Source organism: Arachis stenosperma, chromosome 3, assembly GCF_014773155.1.
Source record: "Arachis stenosperma cultivar V10309 chromosome 3, arast.V10309.gnm1.PFL2, whole genome shotgun sequence".
NCBI classification, from domain to species: Eukaryota; Viridiplantae; Streptophyta; class Magnoliopsida; order Fabales; family Fabaceae; genus Arachis; species Arachis stenosperma.
This window is the reverse complement of record NC_080379.1, coordinates 75504421-75521135: the sequence shown is the minus strand read 5'-3', so window position 1 is coordinate 75521135 and position 16715 is coordinate 75504421. Positions and strand designations below refer to the sequence as shown.

The 16715-nt window shown below is 37.9% G+C and overlaps 1 protein-coding gene across 1 annotated transcript; it reads left to right on the top strand.

Annotated features, from left to right (window-relative positions):
- The first annotated feature begins 8291 nt into the window (after positions 1-8291).
- LOC130966271 (uncharacterized) lies at positions 8292-8690 on the top strand. Its single transcript, XM_057891060.1, has one exon. It carries the CDS (start codon positions 8292-8294, stop codon positions 8688-8690), a length of 399 nt encoding a protein of 132 aa, XP_057747043.1.
- The last annotated feature ends 8025 nt before the right edge of the window (positions 8691-16715 follow it).

Genomic DNA, 16715 nt, shown 5'->3' with positions numbered 1-16715 from the left:
TCAAGCTAGTGACGTTAAAGAAGCGCTTGTTGGGAGGCAACCCAACCTGAGGTAATGCTCCTTTACTGTTTCTTTTGTTTGTTTTAATAAAAAGGTGAAGTAGTCTCTGTGCATTGCAAGGAATTAAGTTTGGTGTTTCACACCAAACAATGAATTTGTGGATCAATAATTCAAAGGGGAATGTGTGACTCTAAGTTTGGTGTTCCAACATACAGATTAATTGAACACAACAACCTTTGAATTATATGAAAGGAACAACCATTCTAAGCAATCACAGAAATACTTAAAATCCTTAGCAGCAACTTCATTCCAAGGAGAATTCAAGGATTCAAAGAGCAGAGGAGTAAGTAGGAGACTAAGTTTGGTGTTCACACACCAACTTAAGACTCAGACACTTGCCCATACATAATTGAGCTAACCACTCAAGTGCTTGAGAAGCAAGCAACTTCATCACTCTTTGCAGGAAAGGAAACTAGGACCTTAGAAAGAACATGAATCAACAACTAGGAGAAGAAGGAGAAATCAAATTGTTTCCTGGCAACAAAGAGAAAACAAGAAATTTCACAAGGTGGTGTTGTTCCTTGACCATTCTTTAAAAGGCAAACAAAAGCATGCTTGTTCTGGTTTAAACTGTAATTGTTGAATCTTTCTGGAATGTGAAGTTTTTAGTATGTTTGTCTGTTTATTGCTTTGAATAAAGTGAATGCCTAGATGTTTGGATATAACTCCACCTTCTTAAACAAATGCTTGCCATACTTGTTCTGTTTCCAAAAATTAAAAGAAAAGTTTGAACAAAAGTAACTTGGCTCAATTAGTGACAAATCAAGTAGAATTAAGTGGTGGTATGCATGCTTGATTGTTTAGTCAGCTCACTGGAAATTGAGTGTAGAATTATCATTTTTTGTGTAGAAGTTGAATACTGTCTATGGATCTTGATGAATAAATGTCTTTGGCCATGAAAAAGAAAGAAAAAGAAGAAGAAAAGCCACTGAAAAAGGGCAACCAAAAAGCAAAAGAATTAAGAAAATGAAGCTAGGCACCAATGGTTTGAACTTTTGAGACATATGCCTGTGGTGTTTATGTACTAGGATCTGCTTGGATGAATAGGTTCTGTGGAGTGTTTCAACACTTGGTAACTTGGGTTAACTAACCCGGGATTATCAACCAAAAGTCCATTATCAAGAGCAACCTAGCTACAAAACATTTAGTTACACAAAGAGGTGCTGGGCACCAATGTCTCAAAAAGAAATGTGAACTAAAATGCCTGTAGTGGATATGTGTACTGCACTGATAAGAAAAAGAAAATGCCAAAAGCTTGTGCAACACATGACACTGAGCAAACAAGGAGCAAAGGAGCTCTAAGAAAAAGAAAAACAAAGAAAGAAAAAGTGCCAAGGACATAAGAATAATAAGAGACCATAGCAGTGTTTGATGGATGCAATAAAAAAGTGATAATCCTACCTGATAAGAATGAAAAAGTGATGCTGCAACTTTCTGCATAAAACCCTTCTGATGAACTTCAAATGCTTGCTAATATAGCCAATGTAATTGCTTTTTGTTTCATACTTTCTTCTCAAATAACTCAGGACTTGCTTAGGGACAAGCAAGTATTAAGTTTGGTGTTGTGATGCCAAGGCATCTTAGGCTAGTTTCACTAGCATTTTTCTGTTAGTTTTAGTTGTTTTATGTATTTTCTTGAGCTTAAAGTAACCAAGAATGGTTAAATGAACAACAAAGTAATGAATCATCCAAGCAGTATAATTTTGATGCAAATTCCATGAGTTTTAGTTATATTACTTGAATGCTATGAATGGAAGATTTCTCATGAAATTGTGCAAGACTTTGATGCAATTGTTTGGATGATTTCAGGGAAGAAGAGGCTAGGCAAAAAAGCAACAAAATCAATAAAGGAAGCTTGAAAATCACATGTGCCAAGCCATATAATGCTGAAACTGGCGTTTAACCTCCAGTTTAACCTTAAACTGGAAGTTAAACGCCAGAATAAGAAATGCACCAAAGCTGAAAAGTGGCGTTTAACCTTCAGTTTAAGGTTAAACTGAAGGTTAAATGCCAGAATCATGAAAGCTGAGAAAAGAGGAAACTGGCGTTTAACCTCCAGTTTAACCTTAAACTGAAGGTTAAACGCCAGAATGAGAATGGCACCAAGGGAGCATTTCCACGTTTAACCTCCAATTTAACCTTAAACTGGAGGTTAAACGTGTTCGAACCACATTATGCACCAGGAAGCCATTTCCACGTTTAAGCTCCAGTTTGACCTCAAACTAGAGCTTAAACGTGTTCGACACTTATCCACACTCCTGGGATACTTTCTTCATTCCCACGTTTAACCTCCAGTTTACCCTTAAACTGGAGGTTAAACGTGTTCGACCACAAATTGCCTCCAGGGTTGCCTTCTCATTTTCCACATTTAACCTCCAGTTTAACCTTAAACTGGAGGTTAAACGTGTTCGATCCATTCACACTCCTGGGCTACTTTCTTCATTCCCACGTTTAACCTCCAGTTTAACCTTAAACTGGAGGTTAAACGTGTTCGACTCAAATTGCCTCCAGGGTTGCTTTCTTCAATTCCACGTTTAAGCTTTAGTTTAACCTTAAACTAAAGCTTAAACGTGTTCGACCATACCACAACCCATAGTTGCTTTCTTCCATTTCCACGTTTAAGTTTCAGTTTAACCTTAAACTGAAACTTAAACTTCAACTTAAACGCCACTTTTTGGAAGGGTTTCTGGGCCAAATATATTGAAGTTTAAGTTAGCTTTTGAGCACAAAGTTCAACTTAAACGTATTATGGTATGAAACCCAATTGAATATCATGGTTTATGGGATTGGGCCTGAAGAATTGATGAGTCTGGAACTTCAAATTGTTAAGTCTTGTGTCATTACTTGTTTATCACTAAGTTTGCTCAATGAATGTTACAGAATGGAATCACAGCCTCATCAGGATTATGGACCATAAACCCAAAGCAAAAGGAAATCAAGGAAAAGCCTCAAAGCCCAAGAAACACAACAGAAGCTCAATTTAGAAAGTGTATAAATAGGATAGAATTGAAGTTAGTTGACACTTTTGACACTTTGGAACTTTTGATCATTTTGCTATTTTTCATACTTTGTAATTGAATTCAGAGCTATGATTCACTAAACCCCCTTCATTGGGTTAGGGAGCTCTATTGTAATTCAATGAATCAATAATAGTTTTTATCTTCTTCTTCAATCTTTTCTCTTGAATTTTGTTAGAAAGCTTCTCGATCTAATTCCATTGGGTAGTTGTCTTGGGAAAGAAACTACCCATAATTGGAATCCTTCGGAACCTTGGGAAAGGAATGATGGATTCATGCTAGAAAAGCTTTCTCACAGTGAATTGGATTGGGATTTGGATGGATATTGTGACATGTAATCCTACCAAATTGTGGTTCATGAAACTGTGTGGTATAATCAGTGATCGAGCATCATCTCTTCTTATGAACATTTAAACCAAGGGATTGGGAATTTGTTTGTTTTTAGAGAGAATTGGTGAGCCAAGGAATTGGGATCCAATCATATAAGATTGCCAAGCAAGATTTAATGAATGCATTGGTTGAGGAAGAGATGAAAATGTTTTGATTCGGAGATTTCAATATCTCCTGACCCCAATGAACCCCTCTTTCTGATCTACACTTTCTATTTACATTCTGCAAATTTCAATTCATGCAATCACCCCAATTCCCTTTTAATTTCAGCAATTTACTTCCTCGCACCTTAATTCTCGAAATTTAAGTTTATGCAAATTTCAATTCCTTGCAATTTACGTTTCCTGCCACATTTACTTTATGCAAATTCACATCCAAAAGTTGATTCCGCTCAACTAAACAAACTTCTAATTCGAATTGCTCATTCAACCAATCCTTGTGGGATTCGACCTCACTCTATTGTGAGTTTTTACTTGACGATAACCGGTGCACTTGCCGGAAGGAATTTTGCCGTTCGTGCAATTTCCTAAATCGTAGCATAACAAGTTTATGCAACATCAATAGCCAAGCTTCACCAGTACATTGCATTCAAGAGCTAAATTGATGAGAATCAATCAGCTTTGGTGATGATAAGATCATCACCTTGAAACACTAGAATTTATTCTTAAGAACTCTGAAAAATACCTAATCTAAGCAACAAGATGAACCGTCAGTTGTCCATACACGAAACAATCCCCGGCAACGGCGCCAAAAACTTGGTGCACGAAATTGTGATCACTACAAATTCGCACAACTAACCAGCAAGTGCACTGGGTCGTCCAAGTAATAAACCTTACGCGAGTAAGGGTCGATCCCACGGAGATTGTTGGTATGAAGCAAGCTATGGTCACCTTGTAAATCTTAGTCTGGTAGACTCAAATGGGTATAGATGATGCATAAAACATAAAGATAAAGATAGAGATAGTTATGTAATTCATTGGTAGGAATTTCAGATAAGCGTATGAAGATGCTTGGTCCCTTCCGTCTCTCTGCTTTCCTACTGTCTTCATCCAATCCTTCTTACTCCTTTCCATGGCAAGCTTATGCAAGGGTTTCACCGTTGTCAGTGGCTACCTCCCATCCTCTCAGTGGAAATGTTCAACGCACCCTGTCACGGCACGGCTATCCATCTGTCGGTTCTCAATCAGGCCGGAATAGAATCCAGTGATTCTTTTGCGTCTGTCACTAACGCCCCGCCTTCAGGAGTTTGAAGCACGTCACAGTCATTCAATCATTGAATCCTACTCAGAATACCACAGACAAGGTTAGACCTTCCGGATTCTCTTGAATGCCGCCATCAGTTCTAGCCTATACCACGAAGACTCTGATCTCACGGAATGGCTGGCTCGTTTGTTAGGCGAGCGCTCGGTTGTCAGGCGATCAACCATGCATCGTGTATCAGGAATCCAAGAGATATTCACCCAATCTAAGGTAGAACGGAGGTGGTTGTCAGTCACACGTTCATAGGTGAGAATGATGATGAGTGTCACGGATCATCACATTCATCAAGTTGAAGAACAAGTGATATCTTGGAACAAGAACAAGCGGAATTGAATAGAAGAACAATAGTAATTGCATTAATACTCGAGGTACAGCAGAGCTCCACACCTTAATCTATGGTGTGTAGAAACTCCACCGTTGAAAATACATAAGAATAAGGTCTAGGCATGGCCGTGAGGCCAGCCTCCCAAAGAGGGTTCAATCATAAAAACATGATCAAAAGATGAAAATACAATAGTAAAAGGTCCTACTTATAGAGAACTAGTAGCCTAAGGTCTACAGAGATGAGTAAATGACATAAAAATCCACTTCCGGGCCCACTTGGTGTGTGCTTGGGCTGAGCATTGAAGCATTTTCGTGTAGAGACTCTTCTTGGAGTTAAACGCCAGCTTTTGTGCCAGTTTGGGCGTTTAACTCCCACTTTGGTGCCAGTTCCGGCGTTTAACGCTGGGAAATCTGAAGGTGACTTTGAACGCCGGTTTGGGCCATCAAATCTTGGGCAAAGTATGGACTATCATATATTGCTGGAAAGCCCAGGATGTCTACGTTCCAACGCCGTTGAGAGCGCGCCAATTGGGCTTCTGTAGCTCCAGAAAATCCACTTCGAGTGCAGGAAGGTCAGAATCCAACAGCATCTGCAGTCCTTTTCAGTCTCTGAATCAGATTTTTGCTCAGGTCCCTCAATTTCAGCCAGAAAATACCTGAAATCACAGAAAAACACACAAACTCATAGTAAAGTCCAGAAAAGTGAATTTTAACTAAAAACTAATAAAAATATACTAAAAACTAACTAGATCATACTAAAAACATACTAAAAACAATGCCAAAAAGCGTACAAATTATCCGCTCATCAGCTTTCGGTTATTATTGCAAGAGAACTGACTTCTCAACAAGAAGATCAGTTACTTGATGTACTGAGGAAGCATAAGAAGGCAATTGGGTGGAGTTTGGCAGACATAGTGGGAATCAACCCTCAAGTATGCGAGCATAGAATATTTTTAGAAGAGGGAGCAAGACCGCAAAGAAGATTGAATCCCACCATCTTGGAAGTTGTCAAAAAGGAAGTGACCAGACTATTGGAGGCAGGTATCATATATCCCATTTCAGACAGTGAATGGGTAAGCCCAGTACAAGTGGTGCCCAAGAAATCTGGAGTCACTACAGTGAAAAATGAACATGGAGAGCTCATAGCAACTAGAGTTCAGAATGCTTGGAGAGTCTGCATTGATTACAGGCGTCTCAACCAAGCTACTCGTAAGGATCACTATCCACTTCCATTCATTGATCAAATGCTGGATCGCCTGTCAGGTAAATCACATTATTGCTTTTTAGATGGTTACATAGGTTATTTCCAGATTCATATAGCTCCTGAGGATCAGGAAAAGACTACTTTTACATGTCCTTTTGGGACCTATGATTATAAGAGAATGCCCTTTGGCTTGTGCAATGCACCAGCTGCTTTCCAAAGGTGCATGATGAGTCTTTTCTTTGATCTTATTGAGGACTGTATGGAAGTTTTTATGGACGATTTTAGCGTTTATGGTAATTCTTTTAACCTTTGCTTAGATGGATTATCTAGAGTATTAGATAGATGTTTTAATACAAACCTTGTATTGAATTTCGAAAAATGCCACTTTATGGTAAAGCAAGGGATTGTATTGGGACATGTGGTATCTAATAATGGCATTTCTGTAGACCCAGCAAAGGTGAATGTTATTTCTAGTTTACCTTACCCCTCTTCTGTGAGGGAAGTCCGTTCGTTCCTTGGCCATGCAGGTTTCTACAGGAGATTTATTAAGGGCTTTAGTAAGGTGGCACTTCCCTTATCCAGATTACTACAAAAGGATATTGAGTTCGAGTTCAGTGAGGATTGCAAACAAGCATTTGATAAGCTAAAGACTACTCTAACTCAAGCTCCAATTGTGAGAGGACCCGACTGGAGCCAGCCATTTGAAATCATGTGCGATGCTTCCAACCATGCAGTAGGAGCAGCGCTGGCTCAACGTGAAGGTAAGAATCCTTTTGTTATTGCCTATGCGTCTAAGACTTTAGACACTGCCCAGTCTAATTATACTACTACTGAGAAAGAGCTACTTGCTATTGTTTTTGCTTTGGATAAATTCCGAGCTTATTTACTTGGTACTAGAGTAGTAGTGTATTCGGACCATGCAGCTCTAAAGTATCTATTGGCTAAAAAGGAATCCAAACCAAGACTTATACGTTGGATACTGCTGTTACAAGAATTTGATTTAGAAATCAAGGATAGGAGTGGTAATCAAAATTTAGTAGCAGACTACTTGAGTCGCCTTGAACATATTAAGGATGATTCTACTCCTATAGATGATAATTTTCCTTTTGACAACCTGCAAGCAGTATCTGAGGTAGTCCCTTGGTATGCACCTGTTGCTAATTATTTAGTTAGCCGCACATTTCCTCCACATTTTTCTAAACATCAAAGAGACAAGCTAAAAAGCGAGTCTAAATATTATATATGGGATGACCCATATTTATGGAGATGTGGCGCTGACCAGATAATTAGACGTTGTGTACCTCAATCAGAATTCCAGTCCATTTTAGAGGCTTGTCACTCATCTGAGAGTGGAGGACATTTTGGCCCTTAACGAACAGCTAGAAAGATCTTAGACTGTGGATTCTGGTGGCCTACTCTTTTTAGAGATGCTACTGAGTTTTGTAAATCTTGTCACCCATGCCAGAAATTTGGTAACATATCCAAGAGGGATGAGATGCCTCAACAATATATGCTTTTCTATGAAATTTTTGATGTTTGGGGCATTGACTTCATGGGTCCATTTCCAAATTCTAGTGGATATTTTTATATATTGTTAGCTGTAGATTATGTTTCCAAATGGGTAGAAGCAATTCCTACCCGCACTGATGATGCTAACACTGTTGTTTCCTTTGTGAGAAACCATATTATATGTCGCTTTGGATCACCACGAGCGATCGTGAGCGATCAAGGCACCCATTTTTGTAACAGGATTGATGAAGAAGCATGGGATAATCCATAAAGTTGCAACGGCTTACCATCCCCAAACTAATGGGCAAGCCGAGGTGTCAAACAGAGAAATTAAAAGTATCTTGCAAAAGATAGTAAAGCCTCACAGAAAATACTGGAGCACCAGACTACAAGATGCACTGTGGGCATATAGAATAGCATACAAGACACCCATTGGGATGAGTCCCTTCCGCTTAGTTTATGGAAAAGCTTGTCATCTTCCAGTTGAAATCGAACACAGAGTCTTCTGGGCAGTTAAAGAGTGCAACATGGAAATTGAGAAGGCCGGAGCTGAAAGGAAGTTGCAACTGCAGGAACTGGAGAACCTTCGCCTAGAAGCTTATGAAAACTCCAGAATATATAAGGAAAAGATGAAAGATGTGCATGATCAAAATATCAAGAAGAGAGAGTTCCAACTTGGAGATTTTGTTCTCCTTTACAAATCTCGACTGAGGCTCATGCCCGGTAAGTTGAGATCAAAATGGGAAGGTCCATACAGAGTAGAGAAGGCTGAACCGTATGGAGTTTATCACCTAAGCCATCCTTCAAGCTCTAAACTTATTAAGGTTAATGGACACCACCTGAAGCTGTACCATGGTGAGAAGGTGCAGAAAAGCAAGGAGCTTGAGATCTTCCACCTGGAAGATCCCCACATAACAACAGATTGAGCTAGTGGAGCGTCCAACTTACGGAAAAGTATATAGAATAAAAGGGTGGTGCTAGTGCACAATGCCATATTGTGCGAGAGTGGTGCTGGATTGGTGCTGGAAGCACAATCCTTGTCACGCGACCGCATTACCGACACGGCCGCGTCAATTATTTTCTGATGCACACTCGCGTCACCCAATTTTGGCAATTAAAATGAATCGAACAGAGAGTTGTGCTGGAGCGAGGCTGCACTCGCGCCAGCAGCGCAACACGGGTCACGCGACCGCGTGACTGACGCAATCGTGTCGTCTTACTTGACACGCACCCACGCGAACGCGTGCCTTCCGCAGCCGCGTCGCATGCGCCGCACGGCTCAACCCAGGAGCCAAATTATCTTATCTTTCTCTCCTCCAAATTCTACTTTTTCTTTTCCCCCCTTCTTTCTTCTTTCTCCCTTCCCCCTTCTACCTCACCTTTCACTCTCTCTCTCTCCCCCCTCCATTAACAAGGTTTTACCTTCTTCTCTTTTCCATCATCCTTATTATATTATGTATATATATTATTATTCTCTTTTTCTTTTCTTTTTCTTTTCAAATCATTCTTTTTCTTTCTTCTTCTTCTTTTCTTTTTACATGGTGTTAGAAACCTTTTGAGTCATTATCTATCATTATATGCTTGTGGATTATTGCAAATTGTTTGACAATTATTTTTCTCCTATTTAAGGGATTGTTTGCATGTTTCTCTTTATATTTTCTATACCCTATTCACCATGCATGCTATATGTTTGTGAAAAAGCTCATGTGGCATTATGCACTTCTCTATGTTGCTATACTATTCAATGCTTGCTTTTCACAACTTTCCCTTGTTATTTTATTAATTAGATTTAATTGTCAATACAAACGTGATAGTTTGTTACAAATGATAATCTAAACTGGACATTGTATGTTTGATATATGCTACTCATGCCTTTGCCTGCATGCCAATAAACCTCTTGCATTCCATTGTCCTACATGCACTTGCTATATTTCCATTAATGTGCTTTTCACATGTAATCCGGACCATGTGTTAATGTCATTTATCTTTATTGTGCATTGACTATCACTTACAATACCCTCTTCCTTGCTCTATCTCTTTGAATTTAATTTCCTTTCTCTTCCCTTCTTTCAGGATGGCCACCAAGAACGGAAAAGAGAAAGCTACTTCCAAACCACCAGCACGAAGAGGAACTAAAAGAGCATTAGTGGCAGAGCCTTCTTCAACCGCAGTCAAGCCCTCAACAAAAAGAGTTAAGAGGATAATAAAGGTTGACGACAAGGAGAAAGCCTTTCCAGTAAAGGACACTGCGCGATTTCCCAATCGCTACTGGGAGCAGATGTTCCCTATCCTAGCAGAAAGGAACTATAACAATGAATACCTTCTTATCCTCCCGTCCAATATTGCCACCTTTGTTGAGCCGCAAATTGAGCGGAGACAATGGGGTTTCCTACGGAGACAGCCAAGGCAGGTCAATCTTTCTTGGGTAGTTGAGTTCTACTCCAACTTCTACATACCAACCCTGCAGTCTGTTTATGTCCAGCAGAAGCAAGTCCCCATCACAGAAGAGGCCATTCAGCAAGTTCTGAGTCTTCCCCCTATTCCAGCAGGAATGGACGCTTTTCAAGAAGCCACCCTTCAGTGCCAGAGATACCAATTTGACTGGGACTCCGTTCTCGGAGTCATCGCTTTGCCTGGTAGCCATTGGATCTACGGATACCACCGCAACCGCCCTAAGGGAATCTTGGCTTCCGCACTTACCTTGGAGGCTCGCGTATGGGCACAGATCATGTCCCATTACGTCTTTTCGAGCACTCATGAGTCCTCCTTCACTGCGGACATGGCTGTTCTACTATGGTGCATCCTTACAGACCAACCTCTGAATCTCTCAAGACACATCCGGAATGCTATGGAGCATGTACAAATCGCGGGCAACTTACCTTTCCCCGCCTTGGTCTCAAATCTTGTCTCAACAGCCGGAGTCTCCTGCAGAGCTGGGGACACCAAAGCCATGCTTCCACGGGATGATCAATATGTCCCTAACGGGAAATACCTCAGATTTTCAGCAGCCACTACAAGCCAGCCTACTGAGCCGGTTGAAGATATTCCTTCTTCAACACCACAAGCATCTACCACTGAGAAATTGCTCCAGCAGATACTTGAAAAGTTGGATCGGCATGAATAGAAAGCAAAGATGAGAGAGCGCCGTAACAAAATGATAAACAAAGAGCTACTCAAGGAGCTACTCAAGGGACACTTCAGAGACTCAGACACCCCAGACTCCACTTCTTTTACCAGCACCGGGAGCCATGATGGTCCCGACTGTGGAGATACTGCCACCAGCCCACCCCTGTTCCTGACAGATGGCACCGAGGACGGTGCAAAGCCTTAAGTGTGGGGAGGTCGGTCAGTACCTGACTTCCGGAGGTAAATTCTCTTCTCTGACACCAATAATTAGGATATTTTAGTTAGATTTTTCTTCTTTTATAGAATAGAATAAATTTCATAGGTTAGGATAGTTGCATGCATGTTCTACTTGATTGAAAAGACAATAAGTTTCTTTTAAAAATCTATCTTTGGAACAAAATTTCACTAACTTTTTAAAATTTTTATGATAAATCTGCTTGAATTGTATTTGGAACATGATGTTTGAGCTAAAGAACACACAACCTGTGAAAGATTTGAGCCTTTATGTATGGTTACATTATTTAACCATAATTATTTTATTCTTGTGTGTTTACTTCTCTATGATTGTAATCTATATTTTGTTTTATCTTATATGTCCAATATTTATTATATTTACATGCTTGCACATGATTGAGGCTATTATTTATTTAAACTCACTTATCCAAATCAAGCCTACCCTTTTTCAATTACCCTTGTTAACCACTTTGAGCCTTTAAAACCCCATTTGTTCTATATTTCACCACATTACTAACCTTAAGCTGAAAAACAATTGCATATCCCAAATTGAATCTTTGGTTAGCTTAAGATAGAATTGTGTGTGCTAGTTAAGTATGAGAAATTGTGAGAACAAAAGTTGTTAAGGGAATGTGTTATGAAAATTTAAAGGAAATTTGGATACCCATTCATGTGAAACTATAAGAATCAAAAATCTATGTGCATTGATAAGCTTTATTTATTTCTTTTTTAAAAAAAATGATAAACAAATAAATAAGGGGACAAAATTACCCCAATGTTAAATTCAGAATTCAAAGATCAATGCACATATGATAGAATTAAAATACAAGGTTGAAACATGAGTGTGGGTTGAAAAAGGGAATTATGGGTAGCTAGGCATGAATTTAAAAGTATATAGAATATATGTATATTAGGTGAGAGCTTAGGTTAATTAAAGATTCAATTTATAAAGCTCACTTAGCCATATATATATACCCTTACCTGCACCTTGGCCCCATTACAACCCTGAAAAGGCCTCATGATGTTTGCATTGGTATATTAACTATTGTTGATTGGTTAAGAGAAAAACAAAAGTTAGAAACATGACTAGAGAAGAATAGAGTGATTACCCTATACACTAGAGATTAGAGCGTACATACATTATCAGTGAGGGTTCAATGCTCGAATTTTCATGTTTCCGGCCTTCATAAGCTATCTTCTTGCACTTTTATCGGTTTTATTATATGATGATAGAATTAGTGGAATTTGATTTGCAATTGTTTTGAAGGGCTTATTTACTTTTGATCAAGTGGACAATAATCATATAGTTGCATTTATTTATATATGTAGGATTGCATTGCATTTCATGAGTTTCTGCATGTTCATACTTATTTCCTTGTCTCCTTCAATTTAGCATGAGAACATGCTAATGTTTAAGTGTGGGGAGGTTGATAAACCACTATTTTATAGTTTATATTGTGTTTAATTGTGCGGTTTTGTCATGATCCTTACCCACTTATTCATCAATTTAGCATGCATTTAGATTTCCTTCTTGAATTTATTACATGTTTGAAAATTGCTTCCTAGAGACTTTAATTATTTAATTTTAATTCTCCTTTATTCCATTCGATGCCGTAATCTGTGTGTCAAGTGTTTCAGGCTTTATAGGGCATGAATGAGACGGAGATTGGAGAGGAAGCTAGCAAAAATGGAAGAAACACAAGAATTTGAGGAGATAACCAGCGAAAAGTGACGCGGTCGCATGGCTCACGCGACCGCACGAAGGAGCGCAAATCGCGGTGACGCGGCCGCATCGCTTGCAAGGCCGCGCGGATTGGAAAGCACAAGCAACGCGGTAGCTAGGATGACGCGAACGCGTGAAGAGGAAAAGCGCAAGTGACGCGTCCACATGGACGACGCGATCGCGTGACATGCGCGATCTGCATAATCTGCAGAATCCGAAACCAGCGATTTTGGACCCTATTTCGGCCCAGTTTTAGGCCCGGAACAGCAGACTAGAGTCGGAGAATATGCAGAAACGACAGAGACACATTCATTCAGTTTTTTGAGATCTAGTTTTTCACTCTCTTAGGTTTTCTCTCTATAGCTTTTAGAATTTTAAGTTTCAATTGGTCTTAGCATTTGAACATTGAGAAGAGTTATTTCCTCATCAAGACTTCATCACTCTAGTTTGTTCTCTTAACTTGGTTTTATTCTTCCATGTTCTTTGTTATGTTCAATTTTGTCATTCAGATACTTTTATGATTAATTAATGCAAGGATTATTTCTTTTTAATTTAATTTCAATTCCAATAATCATGTCTTCTTTTAATTCCCTTTCATGTGCCATTGATTCTTTATTTACAATGCGTGAGTAGTTTCATTACTTGATGGGGAATTGATTAAAAGGAACTCTTGAGTTGGAAGGATTGAAGAAAAAAAATTTGTAGTTGGGTTAATTGTTGGATTTCTATCCTATCACCAACGCCAATCCCTTTGAACTAAGTGGGTTGTAACTCGTAAACAGATCTGGCATTCCAACTTGTTTGACTTTCCCTTACCTAGTAAGGGATAACCAAACAAAGTAACCATTAATTATAAATCAATCTTAAAAATCATTCCATCAATGATAGAGATTCTAACCAATCAATTCCCAGTCAAGGCTTTTATTTATATTATTTAAAATTCCTCAATTTAAATCCCAATTTACTTAGCTCAACTTTTTGGAATATCTGATTAATAAAACAACACACTTTTCTGTAACTCGTTGGGAGACGACCTTGGACTTAAAACTCCTAGTAATTTTAATTTAAACTTTCTGTGACATATTTCTAAATTGATAGGCAGATTTTCGGTGAGTTAAGAACTATACTTGCAACGTAACCATTTTAATAAATTTTTAATTCACCAGCTTCTGCACTCCATCAGACGCCCAAAAGGGAGCAGCTAGCGTCCAACGCCCACAAAGGTGTCCAAAGGGGGCGTTCAACGCCCAAGAGCCCTACTATCACGTGGAGACACCCTCAACTTAGCCCAAACACTTACCAATTGGGCTCCGGAAGTGACTTTTTGCACTACAAGACTAAGCCTATTATATTTCTGTAATTCTTAGTTATTAGATTAGTATATATAGGAGAAGATCACCCTTGTTTTAGGATCTTCGACCACCGTAGAACATTATTTCATATTTTTGAGTTTCATTGTACAGTATGAGCCACTAAACCTCATAGGTTAAGGTTAGGAGCTCTGCTGAGTTTGATTCTCTCCTAAGATATATCCTCGTTGTTCAACATTATGAATGAGTTGAACCATCACAAGTTATCTCTATTCTACATGGGTTCAGCGATCGTCTTTCATCGCATATCAATGAACCACTAGCTTGAGAATACAACTCTTAGATGGCTAATCCACGACTTCGTTGTGGACTTCTCGAGACATCAGCCTAGCTGAGGTATGGGGAGATTAGGGTCTTTGTGGTAAAGGCTAGAACTAAGGCACAGTATTCTCTAATCTGAAAGATTCAACCTTGTCTATGGCATTTTGAGTAGGATCACCAAGAGGATGGACTATAGGAGCTTCACCCTCATTTAGACTAGATGCGTACTAAACTTGGTGTTCAGCCTAGAGGAAGATTGGCGGCTTCTCAGCTGGCGTTGATCACATACAGCCTACTATAGAAGAAATCATTCACAGTTGGAGTAGACAGTTATAAGTTATTGATCCAGAAGAACAAAGCATCTCCGAAGCCTTAACCACCTTCTTATCATTGAATCCACAATTACTGAGTAACGTTATCTTTATTTTACTTTTATGAGTTTAAACAACTACACAACTTTTCTATCACCCTAACTAAGATTTACAAAATAACCACTATCTGATCCAAGCCGACAATCCACATGGGATCGACCTTGACTCACCTCAGGTATTACTTGGACGACCCAGTGCACTTGCTGGTTCAGTTGTGCGGAGTGTGGGAATCCATGCTCCAAGTTTTTGTCACTGTTGCTGGGGATTGTTCGAGTTTGAACAAACTAATGGATTATTTTTTTGCTTAGATTAGGTATTGTTTTTAATTTTATCTAAGTCTTTTATTTTCTTTTTCGAAAAAAAATAAAAAAATTTTCAAAAATCTTTTCTTTTCTTTGTTAATCTTTATATTTTGTTTGAGTCTTTTGTTCTTGTTCATGTTAGAGTTCGAACTTTCTTGAGTCTTTTTCCAAAAATTTTCAAAAATAGTGTCTTTTGTTTGAGTCTAGTGTCAAATCTTAAGTTTGGTGTCCATTGCATGTTCTTTAATCACTTTGAATTTTTCGAGTTTGTTTTTAGTGTTCTTCTTAGTCTTCATGTTCTTATTATTTTTCTTTTTGTTTTGATCTTTAAAATTTTAAGTTTGGTGTCTTTAGGTGTTTTTCTTTACAATTTTTGAAAACTTAGTGTTTTAGATCTAAAATTTTAAGTTTGGTGTCTTTTGTTTGTTTTTCTCTTTCTTAATTAATTAAAAAAAATCAAAAAATATCTTTTCTATCTTTTTACTTTAATTTTCAAAATTGCAATAAAATTTTCAAATTTTAATTTCAAAATCATTATCTTATCTTTGTTTTAAATTTCAAATTCAAATCTTTTCAAAATCAAATCTTTTTCAAATCACTATCTTATCTTTTTATCTTTCTTTAAAATTCAAAAATATTATCTTATTTCATATTCAAATTTTAAAATTCAATTTCAAAATTTAAAATATAAAATTTCAAATTTCAAATTTCAAAATCAAATCTTTTTCAAAAATCAAATTTCAAATCTTTTTCAAATCTTTTCAAATTCTTATCTTATCTTTTCTAATTTCAAATTTCAAAATCAAATCTTTTTCAAATCTTTTCAATTTCTATCTTATCCTTCCTAATTTTAAATTTTAAATTCAAATCTTTTTCAATCTTCTATCTTATCTTAATTTCAAATATTTCTTAATTAGTTACTTGTTTTCTCTTTTTTCTTTTACAAAACTTCCTAATTAATTCTTATCTCTCCTCTTTTTCAAAATTCATCATTCAATTTTCAAATCTATTTAATTAATTAAGCTTCTATTTCAAATTTAATTAATAAATATAAATAAAAACAAAAATATTTTCTCTTTTTACTTCTAATTTTCGAATTCTCTCCTCTTCTCTCTATCTCCATTCTTCTTTCTTCTTCACGTCTTACAAGGAATCCTCTGTTCTTAAACATAGAGCTTCCATTCTTCTTTCTTTCTTTGCTTTTTTTTCTTGTTTATGAGCACGAACCGGGATAAAGAACCTCTCTTAAATCCTAATCCTAATCTTGAGAGGACTCTAAGGAGACGTTTGCAACAAGCTAAAGCACAATACTCTGAAGGAAACCTCACAGAGATTTTCAAACAAGAAGCTGAAAATATGGCAGCCGAGCATAACAATGAAGAAGATGCAAGAAAGGTTCTTGGTGAACATACCATACCAACCTCTGATTTCTATGGAAGAAGTATCTCTATACCTGCCATTATAACAAACAACTTTGACCTTAAGCCTCAATTAGTCTCTCTAATGCAACAGAATTGCAAGTTCTATGGACTTCCACTAGAAGATCTGCATCAGTTTCTATCTG